Source organism: Macrobrachium rosenbergii, chromosome 12, assembly GCF_040412425.1.
Source record: "Macrobrachium rosenbergii isolate ZJJX-2024 chromosome 12, ASM4041242v1, whole genome shotgun sequence".
NCBI classification, from domain to species: Eukaryota; Metazoa; Arthropoda; class Malacostraca; order Decapoda; family Palaemonidae; genus Macrobrachium; species Macrobrachium rosenbergii.
In genome coordinates, this window is record NC_089752.1 from 82,015,714 (window position 1) to 82,042,968 (window position 27,255).

The following is a 27,255-nucleotide window of genomic DNA, read 5'->3' on the forward strand; positions in this document are numbered from 1 at the left end:
AGTGTGTGCACTCCACAACTGATGTGTTGGTTCAAATGGAATCTTCAGTATGTGAAGCTTTTGTTAAAAAAAACAGCACCGCATCACTGTCTTCTTTGATCTTGAGAAGACCTATGATAAAACATGGAGATATGGCATTCTGAGGGTTCTTTATGAATGTAACCTGAGAGGCAGTTTTCCTCTTTTTTCAAGAATTTTTTTTTTAAATGTACTATTTCAAATTCAAGTTGGAGCAACAATGTCAGATGTTATCAACCAAGCAACGCCACAAGGTAGTGTTCTAAGAGTAACCTTGTTTGCCTTTGCTGTCAGTTGGGTATCCAGAATACTGTAATTCCCCCAGATGTAACTTATACTCTACTTCGTTGATGACATTTTGATATCTTTTGCAGCAACAAGGATGGCAGTGGCTGAATGCCATCTTCAGTTCTGCATTAATAATATAGTAAAGTGGGCTGAGATGAATGGTTTTAGGTTTTCAGTTAGTAAAACGGTAACCATGTGCTTCTGCCATAGAAGAGAGTCCACCCTGATCTAGATCCGTTCACACATTGGTAGAGAATTCCTTATGTAGGTGAAACAAGGTATCTTGGGTTAATTTTTGAAAGCAAACTAACCGTGATTCCACATCTGAAACATAATAAGACAAAATGCTTGAAAACAATGAATTTTGTGAAAGTTGTGTCCCACACTTTGTGGGATGCAGACCAAACTCAGATGTTGAGACTGCAAAGCTTTAGTCTACACCTCAGCAAAGTCTAATAGCCTAAAATGCTTAATTCAGTTCATCATGGAGGAGTAAAATGTCTACAGGAATATTTAAATCATCTCCCACTGAGAGCATGCTTGTAGATGCTGGTGAGATGCCTCTGGATCTACATTACCAACATCTGCTGGTGCAGAGCTGATACAGAGGCTCCCCAAGTCCTCAACCAGCATTTGTATCAGAAATTAAAGGCATTTGCAACTCTAGGAAAATCACACCAAGCAACTCCAACCATTTCCTTGTAGAGTAAAATGCATAACCAGTCAGTTAAAACATCCCAAGAACGGAGACTTTATCAGCTAGGTATTCGGTTAGTACCCCTGGAACCTTTCAGAGGTAAATTACTGTAGATATTTTAATTCAGCGAAAGCATAATTGTCCATTGAGGCAGTGAGATCAATATTTTTAGATCATTCCTCCCAACATGAGAACTCCGTTTCAGTTTTCACAGACATCTCTAAGTCAGATGTTGGCATCAGCTTTGGAGTGGGCTTTCCTGATGCAGAAAGAACCGGGAGATTATCATCTGTTGCATCAGTTTTTACAGCAGAACTGCATGCAGTTGTAAAGGCCTTAAAGAAATTTAGTTCTTAATGGAAATAGTTTTATTATATATTGCAACTCAAGAAGGTTTCTTCAGTCTTTAGAATCTTTTAATTCTTTTCACTCACTAATTTTAGAGATTATGGAATGGGTGTTATTAGTGAAAAGAAGAGGTGAAGAAGTAAATTTTGCTGGGTGCCTTCCCATGGTGGGGTTCTTGGGAATGAGCAAGCTGATCAACTTGCTAAATCAGCAGTCACCTCTCCAGAACCCAGGAGATGCCTACTACCGTAGGGATGTATTCCTCTTGTAAGTCAGAAAATGAAAGACCTTTGGCAGTCCTCTATGGGAAAATACTGAAACATATCAAACAATGCGCAGTATTATGTGATCAGTGTCTCCTTGGTCATATCCCTATACTGTGTGCCAAGGAGAAAAGAAACGATGTGGTGCAGGCTAAGGATTGGACATACAAGACTCACTCATGGGTTCTTGATGTCAGGTGAAAACCATCCATTTTGCAAAGACTGTGCTGGCCCCTTGACTGTGAGACATTTGCTAGTTGAATGTGCCAGTCTTGGGATCTAAGACTAGACTCCTCTTGGGGACATGACAGATAGACATTTTATCCTTGTTACGATTCTCGGGGAGGATTGTAATTACAGCAGGCCTCCTCAACAAAATTTAGATCGTATACATATGCAGTATGTCTATTTGTACGTATGGTAATTATTAATTACAGATGTGATTATATACTTATATATTTTTAGTATTTCATATATGAAATTCTTTTTAAACTTTTAGTAACCATAAATCAGTCAATCAGTTTCCATGACAACAAGCATCTATAGATATGTGCCATATTCAGATTTCATTATAACCCTTTTTTTTTTCTTGACAACTTTTGGTGAATTAAAAATATTTTTTGATGATGACAATATAGCTGTCATCAGAATCTCAGAGGTTGAAAAATGGATGATGACTATAATCGTCATCAGAATCTGAAAGGGTTAATAGACAGGATCATACAACAGGTAAGAATGTCTAGAAGATCTTTTCCCTTGTAAAAAAGCTTTCAGTTTGCTTGACTGTGTGACTGTTTCTCTGGCTTTACCAACTCATCATACTCATTCAGCTTAGCTTTACCAGTAAGTAAGATTCATTCAAAAGAATGAGCATTTTTATAATAAAATTAATTATATTTGGATACTTACCTGCTGTTAAAGTTGAAACCCACCCAGTCTCCTTATATGTTTGTGGGTAGTCAGGAAGAGTTCTGACAAGTACATAAATACTCCAAGTCCACCTGGTGAGAAACAGGTGATGATGGACAGTCTTTCTTGGACAGCCAAGAGTTTTTCTTTTGTTTATTTTAAATGCCAACTGCACCTAAAGGCATAAAGACGTAAACTAACTTTAAGGGGAGCGCTGACGCCATAAAGGCCCCATTACAAAATAAATGACCGTTTCTACCTTATGATTGAAGAGATTTGCTTTAAATTTTTACCACTTATTCTGCAACTAATACTGAAAGCTCTCTCATTTGGAAATTTAGAAACTCAACCTCTTAAGTTCATTTTTTTGGGTAGTTGAAAAAATCATGATGTCATTTTTCAAAAAAAGTATGTAAAAAAATGTTGTACTAAAAATTTATTTTCTAGAGACAAAATAAAGATATATAGTTATGCTACATTCTTTAAAAGCTCATTGAATTTGGTTCTGTCTTCTTGCAGAAATAAGCATTTAGTTTTGAAAAAGTAAGTTTGCAGAAAAAGCAAAACAAAAAATTTTTGGACTCTAGAATCCTTAGATGATCAGGACATTTTGAGCGAGTTATCCCTATATCATTATAACCCGTTTTCTTAAACGATAATGCTAGAGAGAATGGGATATTTTAGAGGGTGACAAGTATTTTTGTACAAGTACTTTTGACACTTTTTTTTTTTTTTTTACATGTTTTTTACAGTTTGTCATTCACAGTGCCGTACAATCGATGAACAAAATTGTCCATGAACCAGTCTAAAAAAATTTTTATATATGTAACTTAGCAAGTATTTACAGTGCTTAAGTTTAACTCACCGGCAGCTTAAAAATTTTTAAATTTGCGGTTGTGCTAGTGTTGGTGTAGGTGACTAGACCTCACCCACTTTCGGGGTAAGTGAGGAACGACTTCAGCAGAGAGCTCAGTTGTTTTCTGCCGGTTCCCAACTGAAATTCAGTTGTGAGCAGTCGGCTTAAATTTTGGCTTTCATCACTTTTCCATTCAGGTCCTTCTTTGGTGAAGTACTGGTATCCTATGGCTTTGTATTTACATGAGGTTTTCTTAGCGAGACTGTTATTGCTCAATTTAGGATGCTTTTCCTCAACTTGACTCTAATTATAATTACAATTGTTGGCTTGTTAGTTAGTATGTCTGACTCTAGTGCTACTAGCTTACGCTATTGCAGCAAAGACTCTAATACAAGACGTAATAAAGAGAAATATGCCTCACTCTATGTAGGTAGGATGTAAGGGACAAGAGTGTTCAACTGAAAGAACCTGTGATGGATATTCTGAGTGGGATACTAAACAATGAAGGTTTTGGGGTCTCCTTTAGCAAAATTAGACATATAGAAAACATAAGGCGGCCACTAGAGTCGAGAGTAAGACGTTAGATAGTTCTGCTGATGATAATATCCTACTTTATCTATGCCTACTCCCACTGTGTCACCTGTTCCCAGTCCTTCGACTAATCAATCTGCTCCTTTACCCAGCTCCCTCGCTTCCGATCCCTACCCCTTTGCCAGCCTTGAGTTGAAACTCGTCCATAATTTCGATGTTAAGATGGTGTTAATAGTGGATACAGTGACTCAGTTTGGTGCTTCAGTGCATGTCCTTATGGACAAAGTGGAAAAAAGTGTTAGTGAAGTGTCAGTGGAGGAGACAGCTGCTCGTCCTGCTGACTCTCCTAGGTAAAGGTCACTGGCGTACTCCCCTGTACATGGGAGCAGATGTACTGGGGGCCAAAGGGAGGTCAGTAGGGTCTGCCCACGAGCAGTCGTCCCCTCAGTTGGACCTGTTGCAGCTTCCCAGGTCACAACAAAAGATCGCCGTTGGAAAGGCATCAACACGGAAGTGAGTAGGCTGTCCTCGAGTTCTGCAAATTCTCTGACGCATCTGGCGCCAGATGCCAAATGCCTGACAATGGCCACCTCTTCGATGCCAGCTGCTGATACAGTGGACTCATTGCTAGAACTGACTCAACGTCAACTGGCTGACATCTTAAGTTTGTTTAAGAGAGAGCCCTCTTCTTTGCCGAAAAGACAAAATTCAAGATGGAAACAAGTCACTCTTGTCATGTCATCCATTCACCGGGGCAACTGGATGACTACTATAGACATGCAGGATGCCTATTTCCACATTCCTGTATATCCAGAGTTCAGGAAATATCTAAGATTTGTATTTTGTGACAGAGTGTACCAGTTACTGGGCCTTATGCTTCGGCCTTTCAACCGCTCTGCAAGTTTTCACCTGAGTCCTTGCTCCGCTCTCCAAGTGGATTCATCTGAAAGGGATAAACATCTCCCTCTTTCTAGACAGTTGGCTCCTTCAATCTCTGTCGAAGGAGAGGTGAGTGGAGGACGTTCTGAAAACCCTTCATTTAGCACAAGAGTTAGGTCTCCTAATCAGCCTCCAGAAGTCCCAGCTGGTCCGATCTCAGACTATTCTCTATTTGGGGATGACAATAAACTCTTGAGAGTTTTCAGATTTTTCCATCACCCAAAGGAATTCAGTCATGCCTGAAGAAATTTGACGAATTCCTCACCCATCAAACCTGCTCGCGCTCGGCGAACCAATGGATGAGCCTTCTCAGTGCTTAACCTCTGTGGAACAATTTGTTTCCCTAGGAAGGCTTCATATGAGAACCCTTCAGTTGTATCTGTCCAGCTGGGAGAGGAACGCTCATCTGGACACATTTTTCTTTCCAATGTCGCAAGAATTAAAGAAAGATATCCTGTCGTGGAAGTCAGAAGGCAGGCTGTCAGAAGGGAAGTCCCTTCTTCCATTAAACCCCAACCTAGACTTCTATGCAGGTGCCTTGGATCTGGGTTGGGAGGCTCTTCTAGGCACCCAAGAAGTGTCAGGAACTTGGTTCCAGGAGCAGATTCACTGGCACATCAGCCTAAAGGAGCTGACAGCAATTCGGATGAGCCCTCAGTATTTTGTGTCCGTAGTCCACAATCGAGTAGTGACCGTACACTCAGACAACACTACGGCCCTGATGTATATAAAGAAGCAATGGGGACACATTCATTCTCCCTTTGCGAAGCAGCGAGAACTCTCCTTTTATGGGCAGACAACAACCAGGCCAAGTTGGTGACGCAGTTCATCCAGGGCAAGCGCAACATCCTTGCAGACAGGGTGAGCTGTCGCTGTCAGGTGCTCCCTAGAGAGTGGACTCTTCATCCACAGGCGTGCGAGGATCTGTGGAAACTGTGGGGGAGACCTCTTATAGATCTGTTTGCGATGTCCAAGAATCATCGTCTACCAGTCTTTTGTTCACCAGTTCCAGACCCTCTAGCATGGGCAGAAGACGCCATGCTACAAGACTGGTCAAACAAGGACCTCTGTGCTTTTCCACCATTCTGCATGATACGGGAAGTCCTCAACAAGTTTTACAACCACGAATGTCACGATGACTCAAGTGGCCCCATTCTGGCCACGGCAGGAATGGTTTCTGGATCTCGGATCTCCTCAGGCTAATGACAGGCTTCCCAAGGTTGTTACTGCAGAGACCAAGTCTGCTCAGACAGCCCCACTACAGGCAGTTCCACCAAGGACTGTCCACTCTGGCCCTGACAGGGTTCAGACTGTCAGGAAACTCCTCAGACAGAAGGGGTTTTCAAGAGTACTTCAGAAGTAATTGCGCAGTGTAGACGCCCCTCTTCCGACAAGGTCTATCAAGCCAGGTGGACATCTCGTCTTCTAAGATGTCTGTAGCAGACATTGCTGATTTTCTCCTGTACTTGAGGACAGCTAGGGGCCTTTCCTCCTCTACAATCAAAGGATACAGGGCTGTGCTAAGGTCAGTGTTTCGGCACAGGGGAATGGATCTCTCAGCCAATCAAGACCTGCCCGACCTCCTAAAATATTTTCCTTTGGTACCTCCAAATCCAAGGGAATTTGGACGTACTTTTGATATGGCTCTCGGGACCTCGCTTCAAGCCTCTTCGTTCTGCCTCACTATGAGATCTTACCAGGAAGACCCTTTTTCTTGTAGCATTAGCAGCTGCCAAAAGGGTCAGTGAGGTACATGGTCTTGACAAGAAAGTTGGATTTTTCCCAAGGTGGTGACATATGCTCATTCACCCTGGGCTTTTTACCTAAAAATGAAGACTCAACCAAACCCTGCCCTCATTCCTTCACAATTAAAAGCCTGATGGAAATACTGGGCCCAGATGAGGGGAGAGAGTTCTGTGCCCAGTAAGAGCACTGAGGTACTACTTGCACAGAATGGAGAAGATTCGAGGCCTTACGAGTAATTTATGGTGCTCAGCTAGAAATCCGTCTCGTGCTGTCGGAAAACGGCTTGTCTTTCTTCTTGAAGGATCTGATCTCCGAAGCCCATTCTCAGATTGGAGAATAGGCTTCAACGTCTGTTAGAGCTAAGGCTCATGAGATCAGAGAGGTCTCCACACTGTTAGCCTTCAAGCAGAACCTGTCCCTATCATCAATTCTTCTAGCACTTACTGGAGGTGCAAGTCTGTCTTTGAGATGTGGAAACTACATTTAAAAATTGTAGTACTTTAGGGCTGTTATCTGTTGCTGGCATGGTGTTGGGTGAGGAAGCATAGGAAGCTTTTCTTCCTTCCTTTTCCCCTTTTCCTTGAACTCAGGTGTTGAGTCGTAAGGGAAGTCTAGGGGTACTGTACACCTGGAGACCCACCAGTCTTAGTTTTAATGGGTGGGTGTTGTTTTTATATTTTTAGACCTGTCATTTCATCCATATCCTTCAGGCCAGCCCTATGAGAGCTGATAGTCAGCTCAGTGGTCTAGTTGGACTTTTTTAATAATAACAATATGGTGTAGGTGATCTTCGTGTTTTTTTTATTCTGGTCATTTGGTTTGCCAGTACTGTGCCCAGGGCAGGGGCAACTGGCTACTTGTATACTTTCTTAGTCACTGGGTTCATCCCTTGCTGCAAAGTACCCACTGATGTAGAATTGTGTCTGGCCAACTTGCCACACCCTACATGGTTAAGATGAATGCCGACCAGAAGCAGTATCTACCTGCAGCAGCTCTTTTACCAGGTAAGGAATGACAAGCATTGTACCAATGCTAATGATTTCTGTTCTCTAACTCACTATCATCCATAATGTTTTGGGGCAGAAAAATCCATATATCCCACCTCCGAGTCAATTTGGGATTCAGCATTGTAATTATTTGGTAAGTTACGTATATAAAAATTACATTTTTATGATAAAATAAAGTTTTATATATACTTACTAAGCAGTGTAAATACTTGGTAAGTATATATAAAACTATTTTATCATAAAAATGTCATTTTTACCAATAACGCTTGAAGATATGTTTATTTCCACATAAAACAGTCCATAAGTCACTTGCAGAATTAGTCATACAGATGTTTTTTACGTTTTATACAATTTGTCGTTCACAGTGCCATACAAGCTATGAACAAAACTGTGCATGAACCAATTATAATTGACATTCATATCATAAAAGATAAGAACTGAAACCAACAGCAATCCTTGGGTATATTTATGAGCAAATAAATAGATGTCATGGGAGAGAGAGGAGCAAGACATCCCCCCATCAAGTCAAGAACAATACTGTACTGATCTCCCTGAGACACCCACTTTCTGAGCTGAGCACTCTAGAGTCTAAAGTTGCCACCGTTCATGTATGGGCCATTGAAGTGGTGAAACTCTTTCGTGCTTGATACAGCCAAATTGTATGGCGTGTAATATCAATACTTATATGAGGATTCCCGTCCATCACCTAAAACCTGTTACAGATACACATATGAGGTTTCCCATCCATTGAGGGTTAACACTTCAGGATATGTTTTAGACATAAAACAGTTGAAAACTGTTAAGAACTAAAATTCAATAATTCCTCGAAATTCAGCAGTCTGCCTGTCCCTTCATAATAGGTAAATATCTAAATAATTAATTTTATTACAAAAGTTTTCATTATGTATATCATCACTCTACACCAGCCATCAGTGAAAGAATAATTATATAAATCTCTGGAACAGTAACCAGTCATACTTGGCTTCTGTTAAAGTAGAACCCACCCAGCCTCCCCACAACGTAGTGGGCTGTCAAGAAGAATTTTGATGAACTAAAACATTCAAAACAAACATTGTGTAGAATAGGTGATCTAGACAGTCATCTGGGTCAGCTAGTGATATTTAACAGTAGGTAAGTATCTTGTTATTTAGCCAATTTTAACCAGGGTGCATTCCTGAATGATTATGATAGGAAATAGGAGCCCTAAAGACTAACAAGGGACCTTGAAGATGCATGGAATAATATTTAGTAAGGCCATGATGTGTATATTATAGAAATTCTTTTTTCCTTTTTTTATTTTGCACATGGTTGAAACTAATTAGGTTAAACTTACAAAACTTACCACTTTCATAAGGCATGGGTAATAGTACAATGTACCAAGATGTTAGGGGTTATGAAAGGAAGGAATATGTTATGTGGATAATGGTAAAGAAATGGGAGGAACATCACCCTCAGGGACAGTTATGACTTGGTCTGCTATGAAGATAGGTCCAGTTCAGTACTGTATACAGATGCTGGGTGATCTCCATGAAGCATAACTTAAGATAGGTTCCATCTTTATATTCATTCTTAAAGCTGCTGATGTAGCTATGGCCTGATCTTTATGACCCCTAATTTTCACTTCAGGTGCTCATGCCATAGGATTGTTATTGAAAGTCTTTTGTTTTCTGTTCACAAAGTAAAATAGTGCTTTAATTGAATTCCAGCTTCCATGACTCATATATATGTCAGTATGCCTCTGGTAAAAATTTATATACTGTACCTTCATAATTATATTTTGAACACTATCATAATCTGCACTTAAATCTTCATCAGAATATTTTTACTTTTATGGTCCTTTGTACTAGATGACATTGAATGAGAGTCATATCAACTTAGTCCTTTCAAAAGCAACAGAGCACTGACTTTACAGCAGTGTTTGCGTGAAATCTTTCCACGCTTTTCATTTGTCTCAAATTTAAAACTTGCAATTCATGCTCCTCCTCTACTTTCTCTCTCCTTCTCTCTCTCTCTCTCTCTCTCTCTCTCTCTCTCTCTCTCATTTATAAACATAGCTTTTCCACTTCAGCAGTTGAATCTTAACTTTCTTCTTGAACAAGAAAGTCTCTTCCTGCACAATGCCCAGAGACAAATGGCCATTTGTTCCAACAGGAATACGATATGAGAGTACGCGACACAAAGTATGCTGTGGCTGTCTGCTGATTTAAATAAAATCAAATGCCTAACGGGTAGGCCAATGAATCACCTGTGACTTGAGCTTGGTTAGCCCATCCATTTTGTTCTTAGTTATCCTGGTAAGAGGTTGTCGTTGACTTGTCTCTCATAGTTGAGATTTGCTTTTGTTTGCGTCACATGTTTGTGCCCTTTGCTTTCGATGCATCCATTTCCTCCTGTGTTTTAGTGTTGTGCATTAAATAGCCATTTTTGTGCTGAAGGGAAACATCTTTAGTGCTTGTTCTTTGTGTAACCCAGCCACATGGGTGACCTCTGTTGTGTGTCATAGCGTGTTGTGTAGCATCCACGTGGCAGTGAACCTCCGAGTGCAGGTCGCCCACAGCATTGTCTGTCATCCTTCCCCCAGGGGTGGTAAGTACAGGTGGGGTCTACAGTAATTCATATTTTCAGTGACCTGAGCCCTAGAGGTAGCTTCTGAAGTACTCTACTAGTGGAGTGGCTATAGTAATCCAGAGCTCACCCACCTTTACTCTGGATAGATTGACTTCCCACCTATTGATGACCTTAACTATACATAGACATAGTACAGTACACTTTTCTCTACTGCAGTTTTCAGCAAGTATTTAATAGTACAGTACACTTTTCTTTGCTGCAGTTTTCAGCAAGTATTTAGCAGTTCATGACAACTGAGCCTTTTCATATATTTCCTATTGCTGCTCTCCCAGTCTGACCTTCCTGAAAAGAAAAGGATGTCCTCAGTATCTGACCACTGTCCTACAGAGCTCATCTTGTTCATTTCCAGCAAACTTCAACAAGGAATGCATACGTACACCATATATCCTACCCCAGCAAACATATAGCAGATGAAAAACTGAAAGCTACACACACACACACACACACACACACACACACACACACACACACACACACACACACACACACACACACACACACACACACACACACACACACACACACACACACACACACACACACAAACTTCCTTGTGAATATCTTCACTAATGAACTATTGATTATTCATCCCAGAGGGTAATGACTCCATTGAGACTCTGGCAAGATCACCACCACTTTTGCGTCACCTCATTGGAAAAGTACACCTTAGTTTAACCAGACCACTGAGCTGATTACCTAGCAACGGGACTGCATATGGCAACACTTACACCTCAGATCAGGATACAAGGAGATTAGTGTGACTTGAAAATTCACTAATTCGTGGATTTTTTGTACATCAGTATTCACTAATTACTGCATTTCATGTTATTTTTCTGACTAACTACATTTTTTATTACTAAAAAATGATTTACTAATTTTCAAATATTAATGTAAATACAGCAAAATATCAACAAAATGTATTTTTTTAATGCATATTTATATATTTAGGTACAGCCCGTAACTCAGAGAGAGAGAGAGAGACTTATGTAAGCCTGGGGAGAGAGGAAAGAAACAGGTTTTTAAGATTTGCCCTGATAATAAACTGGTTTTCTCCCCCTCCTTATAGTGAACCAGTATAGGAGGGACCTCCTTATATAGTGAACCCTCCCAGTGGCTACAGCTCCCTAAATCATTGTAACATGTACATATGTATGCACACACTCATTTGTATGTGTCATGAGCTTCTTGGAGTTTTAGTTTCATGTTTTTATCTGAGAGAGAGAGAGAGAGAGAGAGAGAGAGAGAGAGAGAGAGAGAGAGAGAGAGAGAGAGAGAGAGAGAGAGAGAGAGAGAGAGAGAGAGTCTAAATATAGGGGAACTTGATTAGTTTCCATATGTAGCTATAAGCCATATAACTTTAAGGGTAATGTCGTAAGATGACTTTGAAATTATATTAAAGCATTTCAGGATGATAGTTTAAGGTATATTTGGTGCTTGAACTATTTAAATGGGCAGTGAACTATTAAAATGGCAGTTATAAGCATTTTATTTTAAATTTCTATATTAGTGTTTGAACTACTGCAATGGGCAGTTATAAGTGTTTTATTTTAAGGTATATTTGGTGTTTGAACTATTATTATTATTATTATTATTATTATTATTATTATTATTATTATTAAAAAAGTTTAACCACACCACTGAGCTGACCATCAGCTCTCAGAGGGCTGGCCCGAAGGCTTTGGATGAAATGACAGGTCTAGGCTAGAAGCCTAGCACTGGGACCAAATAGGTCAATCGTTAGTGATGAATGAATGAAAATGAAAATGAAATTAAAAGCTGCAAAAAGGCATACAATTTCTTACTAGAACACACTCACACAATAAATACATTTATACTCATGTTTCCATATATACTCACTAAAAAGGTATATTAAAATTCAAAATAAATTAAGTACAATCTTAAAATTTACTAGTTTTAAAATTCATTAGACTGACTGATTGATTTTTTTATATTTTATCAATTAACTCACAGCTTCTCATAAACATTAAAATGGGTATTACTGAAAATGTTGAAGATTCCGACAAAATTTCTTTTATTGATCTATTTCCAAAATTTGATAATTGCTGCCAGTTATATTCTGGACATTCACACAGTGCATGCTTAACTGTTATCAACACTCTGCAATCTGGGCAATTAGGAGAAAGGCCACATGGACTGTTCATTAAGTGTCCATGTGTCAAACGAGTAGTTTGAACTATTAAAATAGGCAGTTATAAGCATTTTAGAGGGGGGGTACCAAAAGCGGATTTTCGCTTATTGCAGGTGGTTGTGGTTCTTAAGAACTCCGCAATTTCAGGGGACATACTTTATTTTCCCATAAATAAACTCAATATACTCATGGACTGCTGTTGGTTTTAGTTCTTATCTTTACAATAGCATGTCAGCTGTAATTGTAATTTTGCAAAGTAAAGTACAAAAATATATTCGAAAGAACATTTAAAACTCACTAAAGGGTACATCTCCCCATCCCAGTACAACTCATTAATATTTTACCATAAATATACTCAGGGATGTTACTGATTTTAGTTCTTATCCGTTATGATACTATGTGAGCTGTAATTGTAATTTTACAAAATAAAATAAAAAAAAATTATTAGAACACATAAAACTCACTAAAATTAGCATATTTTTATAAGTGTCCTGGATACGATGCCTCACACTGTTGGAAATATCACTTTCAACTTTCCATGGAAGGTACAGAAAATTTATAAAAATTTGTTTTCTTATACAATGTGCATTTGCTCATCCTCCCTTTCCATTGATATGGTTTTTTTTAAACTGGCCAGCCTTAAAGTTTGTTCAGTCAGTGTTCTCAATGTATATTTTAGCCAAGCCTGTAAGAGTTAATAACAGGTATGTTCCTATTCATAAAATTTGCACCTTTACACTCCCAATAACTCAACACTAACAGAATTTTTAAAACAAAAGAGGAAACAATTTCTTCCTTGCAGTTCAAGCTCAACACTCCTTGTAGCATCTAAGGGACTTAAAGCATGACACTTTATGAATGCATTTTTAGGTAGTGAGTTGCAAAAAATGAATTGCATCCCCATATAACTACATCCTCTAAAGACAAATTTTGTAAAAAACCAAAGATGTAGTCACATACTTTACTGTATTCTTTATTGTGGTCTTATCAGTGTGCTGAGGATAGAGTGCTCTCGACCTCTCTCTTATCTTTTAACAGAAGCCATGCTTACTTTTGGAAGTCTGCCACCTTTCCTTGTTCTTAAAAGTAAATTATCACCATATTCAGACAGGCTGTGCCATACCTTCCATCTTGCTGTCTACAGTGAACTCACAATTGCCATGTAATGGGACATTTCAGCATTAATCTACTTCTACATCAAGGCTAGTTAATGTGGTATGGATAACCCAGATATTAATATTAGGGTGTAATGATATATCCATGTGATTAAAGATGGGCATCTTTCAGAAACCTTGAAAACTGTTTGATTACTGGCAGCCACACTTGCAGATACTTGAAAATTCAGTGCATATATGACAAAGAAATGATTTTTGCATATACACATCTCTCCACTTCAAGTCAATGTCTTGGGTTAAGGGGAGGTTTCAGTTTTTTCCAAACTTTTTTCACATTCTCTGAGATGTTATCTAACAATGTTATTCATGTGTTTGAGGATGATTTGATACTCTTCCTCCGTCTTATCTATTTCCTCTAACTGGGTGGAAGGAGACTGTTATAAATACAGGTGATTTGAATCTTATACAAACATAAAAAGAATGACTGTCATGAATGCCTTTTATATGCAACTGATATATCTTTTGTTAGGTCGATACCTATTTTTCTTTTGTTGTACACCTCACTATCCAGTGAAATTTACTTGCCTTTTAAAACTATGCTAGAAAATTAAAACATATTTTAGAACTTTATCAATAACATGATTAAGAAAGGTCATTGAAAAGGGCCCAGAATAATAAGTACTGACTGGTTTGATGTGTTAACCCTTAAGGGACAGGCTAAATATATATCAAGCACACCCCCAGACCAGGGAAACTTTAAGGCTGGCCAACTTAAGAAAGAAATCAATGGAAAGAGGGAGATTTGCAAATGCACATAGCATAAGAAAAATATTCTAAAATTTTTTCCCCTGTGTGGGGTCTCTTTTACAAGACACTCGTAAAAATATGTTAATTTTACCAAATTATGCATGCTTTTTCTAATAATTTATTTTATTTTATTTTGTAAAATTGTAAACACAGCCCACATAATATCATAACAGGTAATAAGAACTAAAATCGGTAACAAATTCTGAGTATATTTGTTGCAAAATATTTACGAGATTTACCGAGATGGGAAGAAGCAGTAACTTTTTGTGAAGTATATATGTTTTTTCTAATATTTCTTCGCAGAATTACAATTATAGCTGACATACTATCATTAAAGATAGGAACTAAAACCAACAGCAATCCCTGGGTATATTTATGAGCAAATAAATAAAAAGATGTCCTGGAGCAGGAGAAAGGCACTACATTCCCCTTTGAAATATCAAGGCATACTGATTGATGTCTCTCCCAAGCTGAGCTAAATAGTTACCCCTTAAACGCCTACTGGACGTATCATACGTCGACTAAAATTGTCTGTTGGGTGCCAAGTGGACATACCGTACGTCGACTACAAAAAATTTCAACCTTTGGTCAACTTTGACTCGACCAAAATGGTCGAAAAACGCAATTGTAAGCTAAAACTCTTACATTCTAGTAATATTCAATCATGTACCTTCATTTTGCAACAAATTTTGAAGTCTCTAGCACAATATTTCGATTTATGGTGAATTTTTGAAAAACTTTTTCTTACGCCAGCGCGGTAACTCGGCCGAAAATTTCAGAAATTCTTTCGTCATTTTGTCGTAATTTTTGCACTGTTCTATATTAGCCGTTACATAAAGTTTTATATATGAAAATGTGCGCAATTTCATGTACAATACAACAGAAAATAACTCATGGTTGTAGCTTTTATCAGTTTTGAAATATTTTCATATAAATCACGATAACTGCCAAAATTTCAACCTTCGGTCAACTTTGACTCAACCGAAATGGTCAAAAAACGCAATTGTAAGCTAAAACTCTTACATTCTAGTAATATTCAATCATTTACCTTCATTTTTCAACCAATTGGAAGTCTCTAGCACAATATTTCGATTTATGGTGAATTTTTAAAAAAAAAAACGTTTTCCTTACGTCCGCGCCAGAAATTCTTTTGTCATGTTGTCGTAATGTTTGCATCGTCTTACATTAGTTGTTACATAAACTTTTATATATGAAAATGTGCGCAATTTCATGTAGAATACAACAGAAGATAGCTCATGGTTGTAGCTTTTATCAGTTTTGAAATATTTTCACATAAATCACGATAACTGCCAAAATTTCAAACTTCGGTAAACTTTAACTCGACCGAAATGGTAAAAAACGCAATTGTAAGCTAAAACTCTTACATTCTTTTAATATTCAATCGTTTACCTTCATTTTGCAATAAATTGGAAGTCTCTAGCACAATATTTCGATTTATGGTGAATTTTTAAAAAACATTTTCCTTACATCTGCGCGGTAACTCGGCCGAACATCTCGGAAATTCTTTTGTCTCGTTGTCGTAATATTTGCACCGTTTTATATTAGTCGTTACATAAAGTTTTATATATGAAAATGTGCACAATTTCATGTACAATACAACAGAAAATAACTCATGGTTGTAGCTTTTATCAGTTTTGAAATATTTTCATATAAATCACGATAAATAGAAAAAATTCTACTTTCAGTCAACTTTAACTCGACCAAAATGGTCAAAAACTGCAATTGTAAGCTAAAACACTTACAGTCTAGTAATATTCAATCAATTAGCTTCATTTTTCAACAAACGGGAAGTCTCTAGCACAATATTTCGATTTATGGTGAATTTTTTAAAAAAACATTTTTTTACATCTGCGCGTTACGAATTCATGCATCATTTTGTGATAATATTTTCTCTGTGTTGCTTTGATCGTTTTACAATTTGTTATATACCAAAATCATCGCAATTTAGTGTACAATACAAGTAAAAAAAATTAACTCATTAGCTTTAACCGTTGTGCTTACAGCGCGTTTTGTATACAATTATATAAGAGTTTTTTTTCGCTGTCATATATTCCAATATTTATATATGATAATGATATTTTTTTTATTTCTGATGGTTGCATACTAAACTTCAGGCAATGACAAAAAAAGGAGCCAAAAATGAACTCTTAATCTTAAAAACTAAGCGTGCTGTGATTTTAAAAAAAAAACTTTTTTTCCGCTTCGGCGCTAACTCACCGAACGCCGCCGGCATACGGGAGACGTTTTTGTAAATAGAGGCTCGGCGTTTAAGGGTTAATATTTACAAGATTTACCGAGATGGGAAGAAGCAGTAACTTTTTGTGAAGTATATATGTTTTTTCTAATATTTCTTCACAGAATTACAATTATAGCTGACATACTATCATTAAAGATAGGAACTAAAACCAACAGCAATCCCTGGGTATATTTATGAGCAAATAAATAAAAAGATGTCCTGGAGCAGGAGAGAGGCAGTACATTCCCCATTGAAATCTCAAGGCGTACTGATTGATGTCTCTCCCAAGCTGAGCTAAATAGTTACCATAAGTCATTTATGGCCCACTGAGGTGCTATGAACATTTTTCCTGCTAAATTCAACCAAACCGAATGGCGCATAATATTAACACTCATATGAGGATTTCCATCTATCACCCAAAAACCTATTATAGATACTTATATGAAGATTCCCATTCTTTAAGGGTTAAACACTGGAGAATCCAATGAGGTAGTTCCTCGTTGGACGAGTCGGTACAGTGTTCGGCTAGCAATCTGCTGGACCCATGTTTGAGTCTCCGGCCCGCCAATGAAGAATTAGAGGAATTTACTTCTGGTGATAATAATTCATTTCTCGGTAAAATGTGGTTCGGATTCTACAATAAGCTGTAAGTCCTGTTGCTAGGTAATCAGCTCAGTAGTCTGGTTAAACTAAGGTGTACTTTTCCAATGAGGTGACGCAAAAGTGGTGGTGATCTTGCCAGAGTCTCAATGGAGTCATAACCCTCTGGGATGAATAATCAATAGTTCATTAGTGAAGATATTCACAAGGGAGTTTAGTGTGTGTGTGTGTGTGTGTGTGTAGCTTTCAGTTTTTCATCTGCTATATGTTTGCTGGGGTAGGATATATGGTGTACGTATGTATTCCTTGTTGAAGTTTGCTGGAAATGAACAAGATGAGCTCTGTAGGACAGTGGTCAGATACTGAGGACATCCTTTTCTTTTCAGGAAGGTCAGACTGGGAGAGCAGCAATAGGAAATCTGTGAAAAGGCTCAGTTGTCATGAACTGCTAAATACTTGCTGAAAACTGCAGCAAAGAAAAGTGTACTGTACTATTAAATACTTGCTGAAAACTGCAGTAGAGAAAAGTGTACTGTACTATGTCTATGTATAGTTAAGGCCATCAATAGGTGGGAAGTCAATCTATCCAGAGTAAAGGTGGGTGAGCTCTGGATTACTATAGCCACTCCACTAGTAGAGTACTTCAGAAGCTACCTCTAGGGCTCAGGTCACTGAAAAAATGAATTACTGTAGACCCCACCTGTACTCACCACCCCTGGGGGAAGGATGACAGACAATGCTGTGGGCGAACCTGCACTCGGAGGTTCACTGCCACGTGGATGCTACACAACACGCTATGACACACAACAGAGGTCACCCATGTGGCTGGGTTACACAAAGAACAAGCACTGAAGATGTTTCCCTTCAGCACAAAAATGGCTATTTACTGCACAACACTAAAACACAGGAGGAAATGGATGCATCGAAAGCGAAGGGCACAAACATGTGACACAAACAAAAGCAAATCTCAACTATGAGAGACAAGTCAACGACAACCTCTTACCAGGATAACTAAGAACAAAATGGATGGGCTAACCAAGCTCAAGTCACAGGTGATTCATTGGCCTACCCGTTAGGCATTTGATTTTATTTAAATCAGCAGACAGCCACAGCATACTTTGTGTCGAGTACTCTCATATCGTATTCCTGTTGGAACAAATGGCCATTTGTCTCTGGGCATTGTGCAGGAAGAGACTTTCTTGTTCAAGAAGAAAGTTAAGATTCAACTGCTGAAGTGGAAAAGCTATGTTTATAAATGAGAGAGAGAGAGAGAGAGAGAGAGAGAGAGAGAGAGAGAGAGAGAGAGAAGGAGAGAGAAAGTAGAGGAGGAGCATGAATTGCAAGTTTTAAATTTGAGACAAATGAAAAGAGTGGAAAGATTTCACGCAAACACTGCTGTAAAGTCAGTGCTCTGTTGCTTTTGAAAGGACTAAGTTGATATGACTCTCATTCAATGTCATCTAGTACAAAGGACCATAAAAGTAAAAATATTCTGATGAAGATTTAAGTGCAGATTATGATAGTGTTCAAAATATAATTATGAAGGTACAGTATATAAATTTTTACCAGAGGCATACTGACATATATATGAGTCATGGAAGCTGGAATTCAATTAAAGCACTATTTTACTTTGTGAACAAAAAAACAAAAGACTTTCAATAACAATCCTATGGCATGAGCACCTGAAGTGAAAATTAGGGGTCATAAAGATCAGGCCATAGCTACATCAGCAGCTTTAAGAATGAATATAAAGATGGAACCTATCTTAAGTTATGCTTCATGGAGATCACCCAGCATCTGTATACAGTACTGAACTGGACCTATCTTCATAGCAGACCAAGTCATAACTGTCCCTGAGGGTGATGTTCCTCCCATTTCTTTACCATTATCCACATAACATATTCCTTCCTTTCATAACCCCTAACATCTTGGTACATTGTACTATTACCCATGCCTTATGAAAGTGGTAAGTTTTGTAAGTTTAACCTAATTAGTTTCAACCATGTGCCAATAAAAAAAAGGAAAAAAAGAATTTCTATAATATACACATCATGGCCTTACTAAATATTATTCCATGCATCTTCAAGGTCCCTTGTTAGTCTTTAGGGCTCCTATTTCCTATCATAATCATTCAGGAATGCACCCTGGTTAAAATTGGCTAAATAACAAGATACTTACCTACTGTTAAAGATCACTAGCTGACCCAGATGACTGTCTAGATCACCTATTCTACACAATGTTTGTTTTGAATGTTTTAGTTCATCAAAATTCTTCTTGACAGCCCACTACGTTGTGGGGAGGCTGGGTGGGTTCTACTTTAACAGAAGCCAAGTATGACTGGTTACTGTTCCAGAGATTTATATAATTATTCTTTCACTGATGGCTGGTGTAGAGTGATGATATACATAATGAAAACTTTTGTAATAAAATTAATTATTTAGATATTTACCTATTATGAAGGGACAGGCAGACTGCTGAATTTCGAGGAATTATTGAATTTCAGTTCTTAACAGTTTTCAACTGTTTTATGTCTAAAACATATCCTGAAGTGTTAACCCTCAATGGATGGGAAACCTCATATGTGTATCTGTAACAGGTTTTAGGTGATGGACGGGAATCCTCATATAAGTATTGATATTACACGCCATACAATTTGGCTGTATCAAGCACGAAAGAGTTTCACCACTTCAATGGCCCATACATGAACGGTGGCAACTTTAGACTCTAGAGTGCTCAGCTCAGAAAGTGGGTGTCTCAGGGAGATCAGTACAGTATTGTTCTTGACTTGATGGGGGGATGTCTTGCTCCTCTCTCTCCCATGACATCTATTTATTTGCTCATAAATATACCCAAGGATTGCTGTTGGTTTTAGTTCTTATCTTTTATGATATGAATGTCAATTATAATTGGTTCATGCACAGTTTTGTTCATAGCTTGTATGGCACTGTGAACGACAAATTGTATAAAACGTAAAAAACATCTGTATGACTAATTCTGCAAGTGACTTATGGACTGTTTTATGTGGAAATAAACATATCTTCAAGCGTTATTGGTAAAAATGACATTTTTATGATAAAATAGTTTTATATATACTTACCAAGTATTTACATTGCTTACAGTTTAACTTGCCGGCAGTTTAAAAATTTTGAAATTCGCTGTGGCGCTAGTGTCGGTGTAGGTGACTAGACCCTGCCAACTTTCGGGGTAAGCAAGGAACGACTTCAGCAGAGAGGTCGTTTTTGCCCTTCTTTCCATATGAGGGGAGGAGGGAGGGTTTTGATTCATAATTATTTGGTAAGTATATATAAAACTTTATTTTATCATAAAAATGTAATTTTTATATACGTAACTTACCAAATAATTACAATGCTGAATCCCAAATTGACTCGGAGGTGGGATATATGGATTTTTCTGCCCCAAAACATTATGGATGATAGTGAGTTAGAGAACAGAAATCATTAGCATTGGTACAATGCTTGTCATTCCTTACCTGGTAAAAGAGCTGCTGCAGGTAGATACTGCTTCTGGTCGGCATTCATCTTAACCATGTAGGGTGTGGCAAGTTGGCCAGACACAATTCTACATCAGTGGGTACTTTGCAGCAAGGGATGAACCCAGTGACTAAGAAAGTATACAAGTAGCCAGTTGCCCCTGCCCTGGGCACAGTACTGGCAAACCAAATGACCAGAATAAAAAAAACACGAAGATCACCTACACCATATTGTTATTATTAAAAAAGTTCAACTAGACCACTGAGCTGACTATCAGCTCTCATAGGGCTGGCCTGAAGGATATGGATGAAATGACAGGTCTAAAAATATAAAAACAACACCCACCCATTAAAACTAAGACTGGTGGGTCTCCAGGTGTACAGTACCCCTAGACTTCCCTTATGACTCAACACCTGAGTTCAAGGAAAAGGGGAAAAGGAAGGAAGAAAAGCTTCCTATGCTTCCTCACCCAACACCATGCCAGCAACGGATAACAGCCCTAAAGTACTACAATTTTTAAATGTAGTTTCCACATCTCAAAGACAGACTTGCACCTCCAGTAAGTGCTAGAAGAATTGATGATAGGGACAGGTTCTGCTTGAAGGCTAACGGTGTGGAGACCTCTCTGATCTCATGAGCCTTAGCTCTAACAGACGTTGAAGCCTATTCTCCAATCTGAGAATGGGCTTCGGAGATCAGATCCTTCAAGAAGAAAGACAAGCCATTTTCCGACAGCACGAGACGGATTTCTAGCTGAGCACCATAAATTACTCGTAAGGCCTCGAATCTTCTCCATTCTGTGCAAGTAGTACCTCAGTGCTCTTACTGGGCACAGAACTCTCTCCCCTCATCTGGGCCCAGTATTTCCATCAGGCTTTTAATTGTGAAGGAATGAGGCCAGGGTTTGGTTGGGTCTTCATTTTTAGGTAAAAAGCCCAGGGTGATTGAGCATATGTCACCACCTTGGGAAAATCCAACTTTCTTGTCAAGAGCATGCACCTCACTGACCCTTTTGGCAGCTGCTAATGCTACAAGAAAAAGGGTCTTTCTGGTAAGACCTCATAGTGAGGCAGAACGAAGAGGCTTGAAGCGAGGTCCCGAGAGCCATATCAAAAGTACGTCCAAATTCCCTTGGATTTGGAGGTACCAAAGGAAAATATTTTAGGAGGTCGGGCAGGTCTTGATTGGCTGAGAGATCCATTCCCCTGTGCCGAAACACTGACCTCAGCACAGCCCTGTATCCTTTGATCGTAGAGACAATACCTAAAGAGAACAGCCCCCTTCAGGCCTGTTTGCGAGAGACTTCATCAGCACAGGCAAGACAGAGAAAGAGTTGTCAAAGAATACCATCCTCTGGCTGAGAGAGTTCATAATGAGGCTGGTGGAGGGGAGACTCCGGGACAAGTTAAGGCCCATTACATTAAGGGCATACAAGAAAAATCAATCCCTCCTACAGACACTGAATGTGAGCATGTGGAAGCAGCAATCCACATTCCCCTCCTCCTACTTAGGGATCTGGCACACAAGTCCATGGAAGACTTCACTCGAGGCCCTGTAGTGGCAGCCCAACAGATGGTATAAGGGCATTGAGCTCCCCTGTGAGCTCTGCCAAGAGGGACATGAGGACCAGATGGAGTGCCTAGGGTAGGGGGTGAGTACAGGACAGTGGTCCTACCTTTACACTTATGGATTAGGCCTGTGGTGGTAGTGACCTTAGAGCAGAGAATTGATGTGCAGGTTACCAGACCACACACGGCACACCCACCAGAGGGTAGTAGGGGTAGATCACCCTCCCGTCTAAGAGTCAGTCTCCATTAGAACAAATAAATTTTTAAAGTAAATTGTATTTTTCTTTTGAAACAAACCTATGCTTTCATAAGGAGGATTTTACCTGCCTCACCCGGCCCTTGTTTTGTTCATCTTTTCCCAGCATGGGCCAAAGTAGCAAGCATAACAGCCTGATCCTCATAGTGGACAAATTAGGCCACCTTAGTTCACTTAGGCCTACCCAGTAGGATTTTGTTTTTATTGTTAGTTACAGCCAAAGTGCACCTCGCATGAGAAAGTTCACTTATGAAAGGAAAGGTTTGTATCCTAGGAAAATACAAATGACTTTAAATATATGTTAGGTCGCATGAAAGGCAGTAAGGAAATTGCTATGTTTGTGTGTACTTGTATGAACTGGTATTTATTTTATGTAAGTAGATGTATGATGAATTTTACCAAAGTTAGAGCTACATACATAATTATTTCTTATTAAATAAGACTTTTGCTGGATTCATTACATTTTCTTTTCCTTTTAGGATGATGACTTCCACAAATCTGGGAATTTTTTGGAGAGGAGCATGAAACGACTTGGAATTATAAGCAAAGGATCACACAACTATCACATTCTGATCTTGTTTTTATTCTGCTTTGTTGTATTTTTATTGCTCTGGGTTGCCTTAAAGTTTAGATGATTAGGTATTTTTATGTTAGGGTTTATAACTAAATATGTTTGCATGTATTTTATTTGGATAAATCACAGTAAGTTTTATATTTTTATTGGGAATTTTTCTTCAGCAAGACAACTTATAAAACATGATATCATCTTAGCATTCCCTGAAAGGGTCATTCTTTGTAAATTGCTAAAAGAAATTTAATCAAATGATAGATATCTATGGCTTCCATGTATGTTCTGTGAAGGAATGTTTTTTTTTCAGATTTTAGGACTGATGCAAGTTACTTTAACATTGCTCAACTTGCCAATAATTGGTGTACCATCTTCACCTTGAATGTAGTACAATGGGGCATTAAAGAATCAGCTTTTTATTGTAGTTTTCCTATCTTGTATTTTTTAATATGTATTTTTAAATCTTATGCTAAGTCTTATTGTTATTTTGAGTATTTTCCATTTAAAGTATTTCCTGTAAACAATTAGTGGAGAAATTTTCATAGTAAATTGTTAGCAAATTATTTTTTGAGCTATTTTTTACTTGTATCACATCCGTGTCTTTTTTTCATGTATTAGGATGGTTTACATTTTTCACATATAAAGGGATGTAGGAGTAGTTGTTTATTCAAGGTTATGGTTGCACTTGTAATTATATTTAATATGCAGAAATTGTTTCATAATAAAGTTACTATTACAGTGAAGTTTTTCCCTAAATTTACTATTTTTTAAACCTCTTTGAAGCATCTCTCCTGCCCTAGTTGCAGTGATCTTTAGTCTTTTATGTTTTCTTGACTTTCATCCCCCCTGGACTTCCGTATTGTACTACTCCAGTTATTATCGGTCAACCTGATCAGCTGATGGCAAATATATATCCATTTTGTGATTATTGATGCATTTTGAGTCTGGAAAAAGGCAAAGTTTATAGTACAGGCAGTCCCCGGTTGACGGCAGGGGTTTCATTCCCTGCTGAGCACTGCTAACCAAAAATCGCCGATAATTATGGTAATAAATAGCATTTACGACATCTTAAGTGCCAGTAAACTGCTTATCAGCACCTTTAACTGCTTATCGGTGCCAACAAACCTCTGACCGACGCTGGTAAACCACTCACCGACACCAAAAATCGCTTACTGTCACCGAAAATCTGGTTAACGACATCATTAGCCAAATGCTGTTAACCGATGCTGCTGATAAGTGACGACTGCCTGTATATGGCAGTCTTCTCCACCAACACAGAGACACAGAAGGTCGAGTTATATGCAGATGGTTTTACCTAGGGCAAGTAATGACCCTTTGTTGAGTGGGAGTTTCACAGATAAATTTGTAGTCCAGGTTGTATAGTAATAAAAATGATATAAAAAATAAAGATGAATAGTTTACTGCAGTGGATATGGTTACAGATAACCCATGACAGACACATGTATATTATTTGGGATGAATCTTACTTACTGTTAAAGTTAGCCTACATACAAAATAAACAAAAGAAGAACCCTTGCCTGACCTGGATGGACTGTCTGTATCTCACCAGGTGGCATTGGAATGTTTACATTCCTGACAGAATTTTTCCTGCTGTGTCATTGAGCGTGTGGTGTGAATCAAATGTAGTCATTTTGATTTTTATGGCTGATTTCCCTCTGTACAGAACTGTGCTTCTTTTCTCTTTTTGCATTAAGTCATCTACAGCAAGCAGAGATAAAGGCATTAAGCTTTGTTGGAACATGTTTTGTGTAAACCAAATGTATTCAGTTTGCATGATTGTCACACATTGCGTTACCTATAGGGTTAATGACTTATTTTTCTTCTCGGTCACACAGTGTGTTACCTATAGGGTTAATGACTTATTTTTCTTCTCTGAGCCAGGAGGAAGGCAAGGTTTACTGTACAGGGAAGTCTTCTTCACCAACGCAGACACAGAGGGTTGTTATATGCAAATGGTTTTACCTAGGGCAGGTAATAACCCTTTGGAGTGTGGGAGTGTTTCACAGATAAATTTGTAGTCTGGGTTGTATAGTAATAAAAAAATAAATAAAAAATAAAGCCAAGTACAGCCAACAACCGGTATTCATGGGGGATAGGGACCACAACCACCTGCAAATAGCTAAAATCCACGAATACTTGACATCCCCGACCCTCTAAAAATGCTGGTAACTGGCTATTTAAATAGTTCAAATACCAAAGACCCCCTCAAAAAACATTTATAACTGCTTATTTAATAGTTAAAACACCGAATGTATATCTTAAACTATCATCCTACACAGAATATACCTTAAACTATCATCTAATACACTTTAATATTACTTCAAAGACATATTACAACATTACCCTAAAAAATACAGGGTAAATGGTAAATAATTGGACAAAACACACATCGGTCGCTGAATTTTCGCTTTTCACTCAATATTTAATTGGTGAAACAACAAAAAAATTAAACCTCTAATTGCACATATATGTAATGTTTATAGATATTACTCAAGGTTTTAGTTGTAATCAGCACGATAAAACAACATTTTGTTGCCTATACTAGTGAAAGTATGAGACTGGAATTCCTGACTGTTGTGGTTGAACTGAAATGCATTTTTACCGTGTAATCTGTGGTTTTATCCTTACTGACATCACAACTGAAGCACCACAGTGCTTATTTGATTGTAATTACACACATTTTGTTCTTAATTCACTCAAAATACGACTTAAAATATGTGAAAATGGTTGTTTACAGCACTTTACTTCATCAAAGTAGTAAAACTGTGGCAGGAACAATTTTCCAGCTTTATTGTACATCTGGCTACCACAAACATCCAAGAGCGGACAATGCATCAGTGAGTATTTTGTTGTTAGGAATTTTCATTGATTTAAGTCCATATTACTATGTAAACTTCTCAGACATGTAATGTGTACATATGAATATTACCACTTTGGTAAAATTGCAAGAACGTTGAGTATGACAGTTTATCCAGAATTGGTACGAGAGTCAAGTTGCCATGACGTCAAAATGCAGGACTGAAATAAAGGTTTTAAATCCAAAATTATTACTTAAAACATTATATTTGACAAAACTTACACTTTGTATGCAACATATATATTACACTGCATATAATACATATTAATAAATAAAAAATACGAAAGGAAAATGCAAAAAATAGCTACATCGTAATGTTCACAGCAAAAGCATTGAAATTTGTCTCAGGAATCTGGTTTGTTCCAACAACAATGAATATTTTCAAATGAATTATAATAAACACACAATACATTTACTCACTGTATATCCTTAGTCTGGTGTTTAGCTACCTAACTGTTTAAATATCTAGTGCTCTGGTGTCCTGAAAATTCACTAGAGTTCCCCATCCACGGCCCGAAGACCGCCAGCGTTTACCACTGATGTAAAGGAAACGGTATCAGTTGTCTACAGGTGCAAATTTTTTTGAGATTTAACACAGGAAATAGGCAGTTTGTTTACACAAGTGACTCAGCAAATATCAAGACAGCGTCACTTCTCTGGCCGGTAAGTTAGCACTGCTCACGGGTAAACCTTAATGAACCTCAGTTTAATTGGAAATATGCCATTATTTTGTAATTTAGGAGAAAACAGTTACTTTGATAAGAGTCTAGAGGACTTGGTGTGCTGTGTAGAGGGGCACAGAGTCTCTCTGATGCTGATGGAGTCACATTCAAATGCATTTTTTGGAAGTGTTCAGAGTGCAGGGAAATTAAGCAACGTATTATGGCCCAATCATTCATCCTGTGGCTTACAGCAAAGTGTGAAAACTATCCAAGTTACCCCTATTTTCCAGTACATCCATTTTCTCTCATACAGTATTGAAGCAGTCTTGTTTTCTTTTTACAGTACATGGGGAGACACTGGGAAGTTAAGTACTGTATACAGTGCATTAATATATAATATGCATTAAAAAAATACATTTATTGATAGTTTCCCATTTACATTGATATTAATATTTGAAAATTAGTAAATAACTTTTGTATCATAGAAAATGTATTTAGTCACAAAAATAACATGAAAATACAATAATTGAGGAATATTTCTCCACAAAAAATCCACAAATTATCGAATTTATCGCAAATAATTTTGGATAAGTTCCACAGAAAAATCCGCGAATAGGTGAAGCCGCGAATCCTGAACCATGAATAGGTGGGGTTCAACTATAGTTCGCTGGAAT

The 27,255-nt window shown here is 38.0% G+C and overlaps 1 protein-coding gene across 4 annotated transcripts in view; it reads left to right on the forward strand.

The window, feature by feature from the left end:
* Window positions 1-23,779, forward strand: part of LOC136843738 (BET1 homolog) — a 293,632-nt gene extending 269,853 nt beyond the window's left edge. For 3 of the 4 annotated variants that reach the window (XM_067112388.1, XM_067112389.1, XM_067112390.1), the window contains exon 5: window positions 22,953-23,779. In XM_067112388.1, coding sequence (XP_066968489.1) covers window positions 22,953-23,108 — 156 coding nt within the window. In that variant the 3' untranslated portion in view covers window positions 23,109-23,779. The remainder of the gene's footprint in view (window positions 1-22,952) is intronic. The other variant, XM_067112391.1, reaches the window with a different exon arrangement.
* Window positions 23,780-27,255: the final 3,476 nt, after the last annotated feature.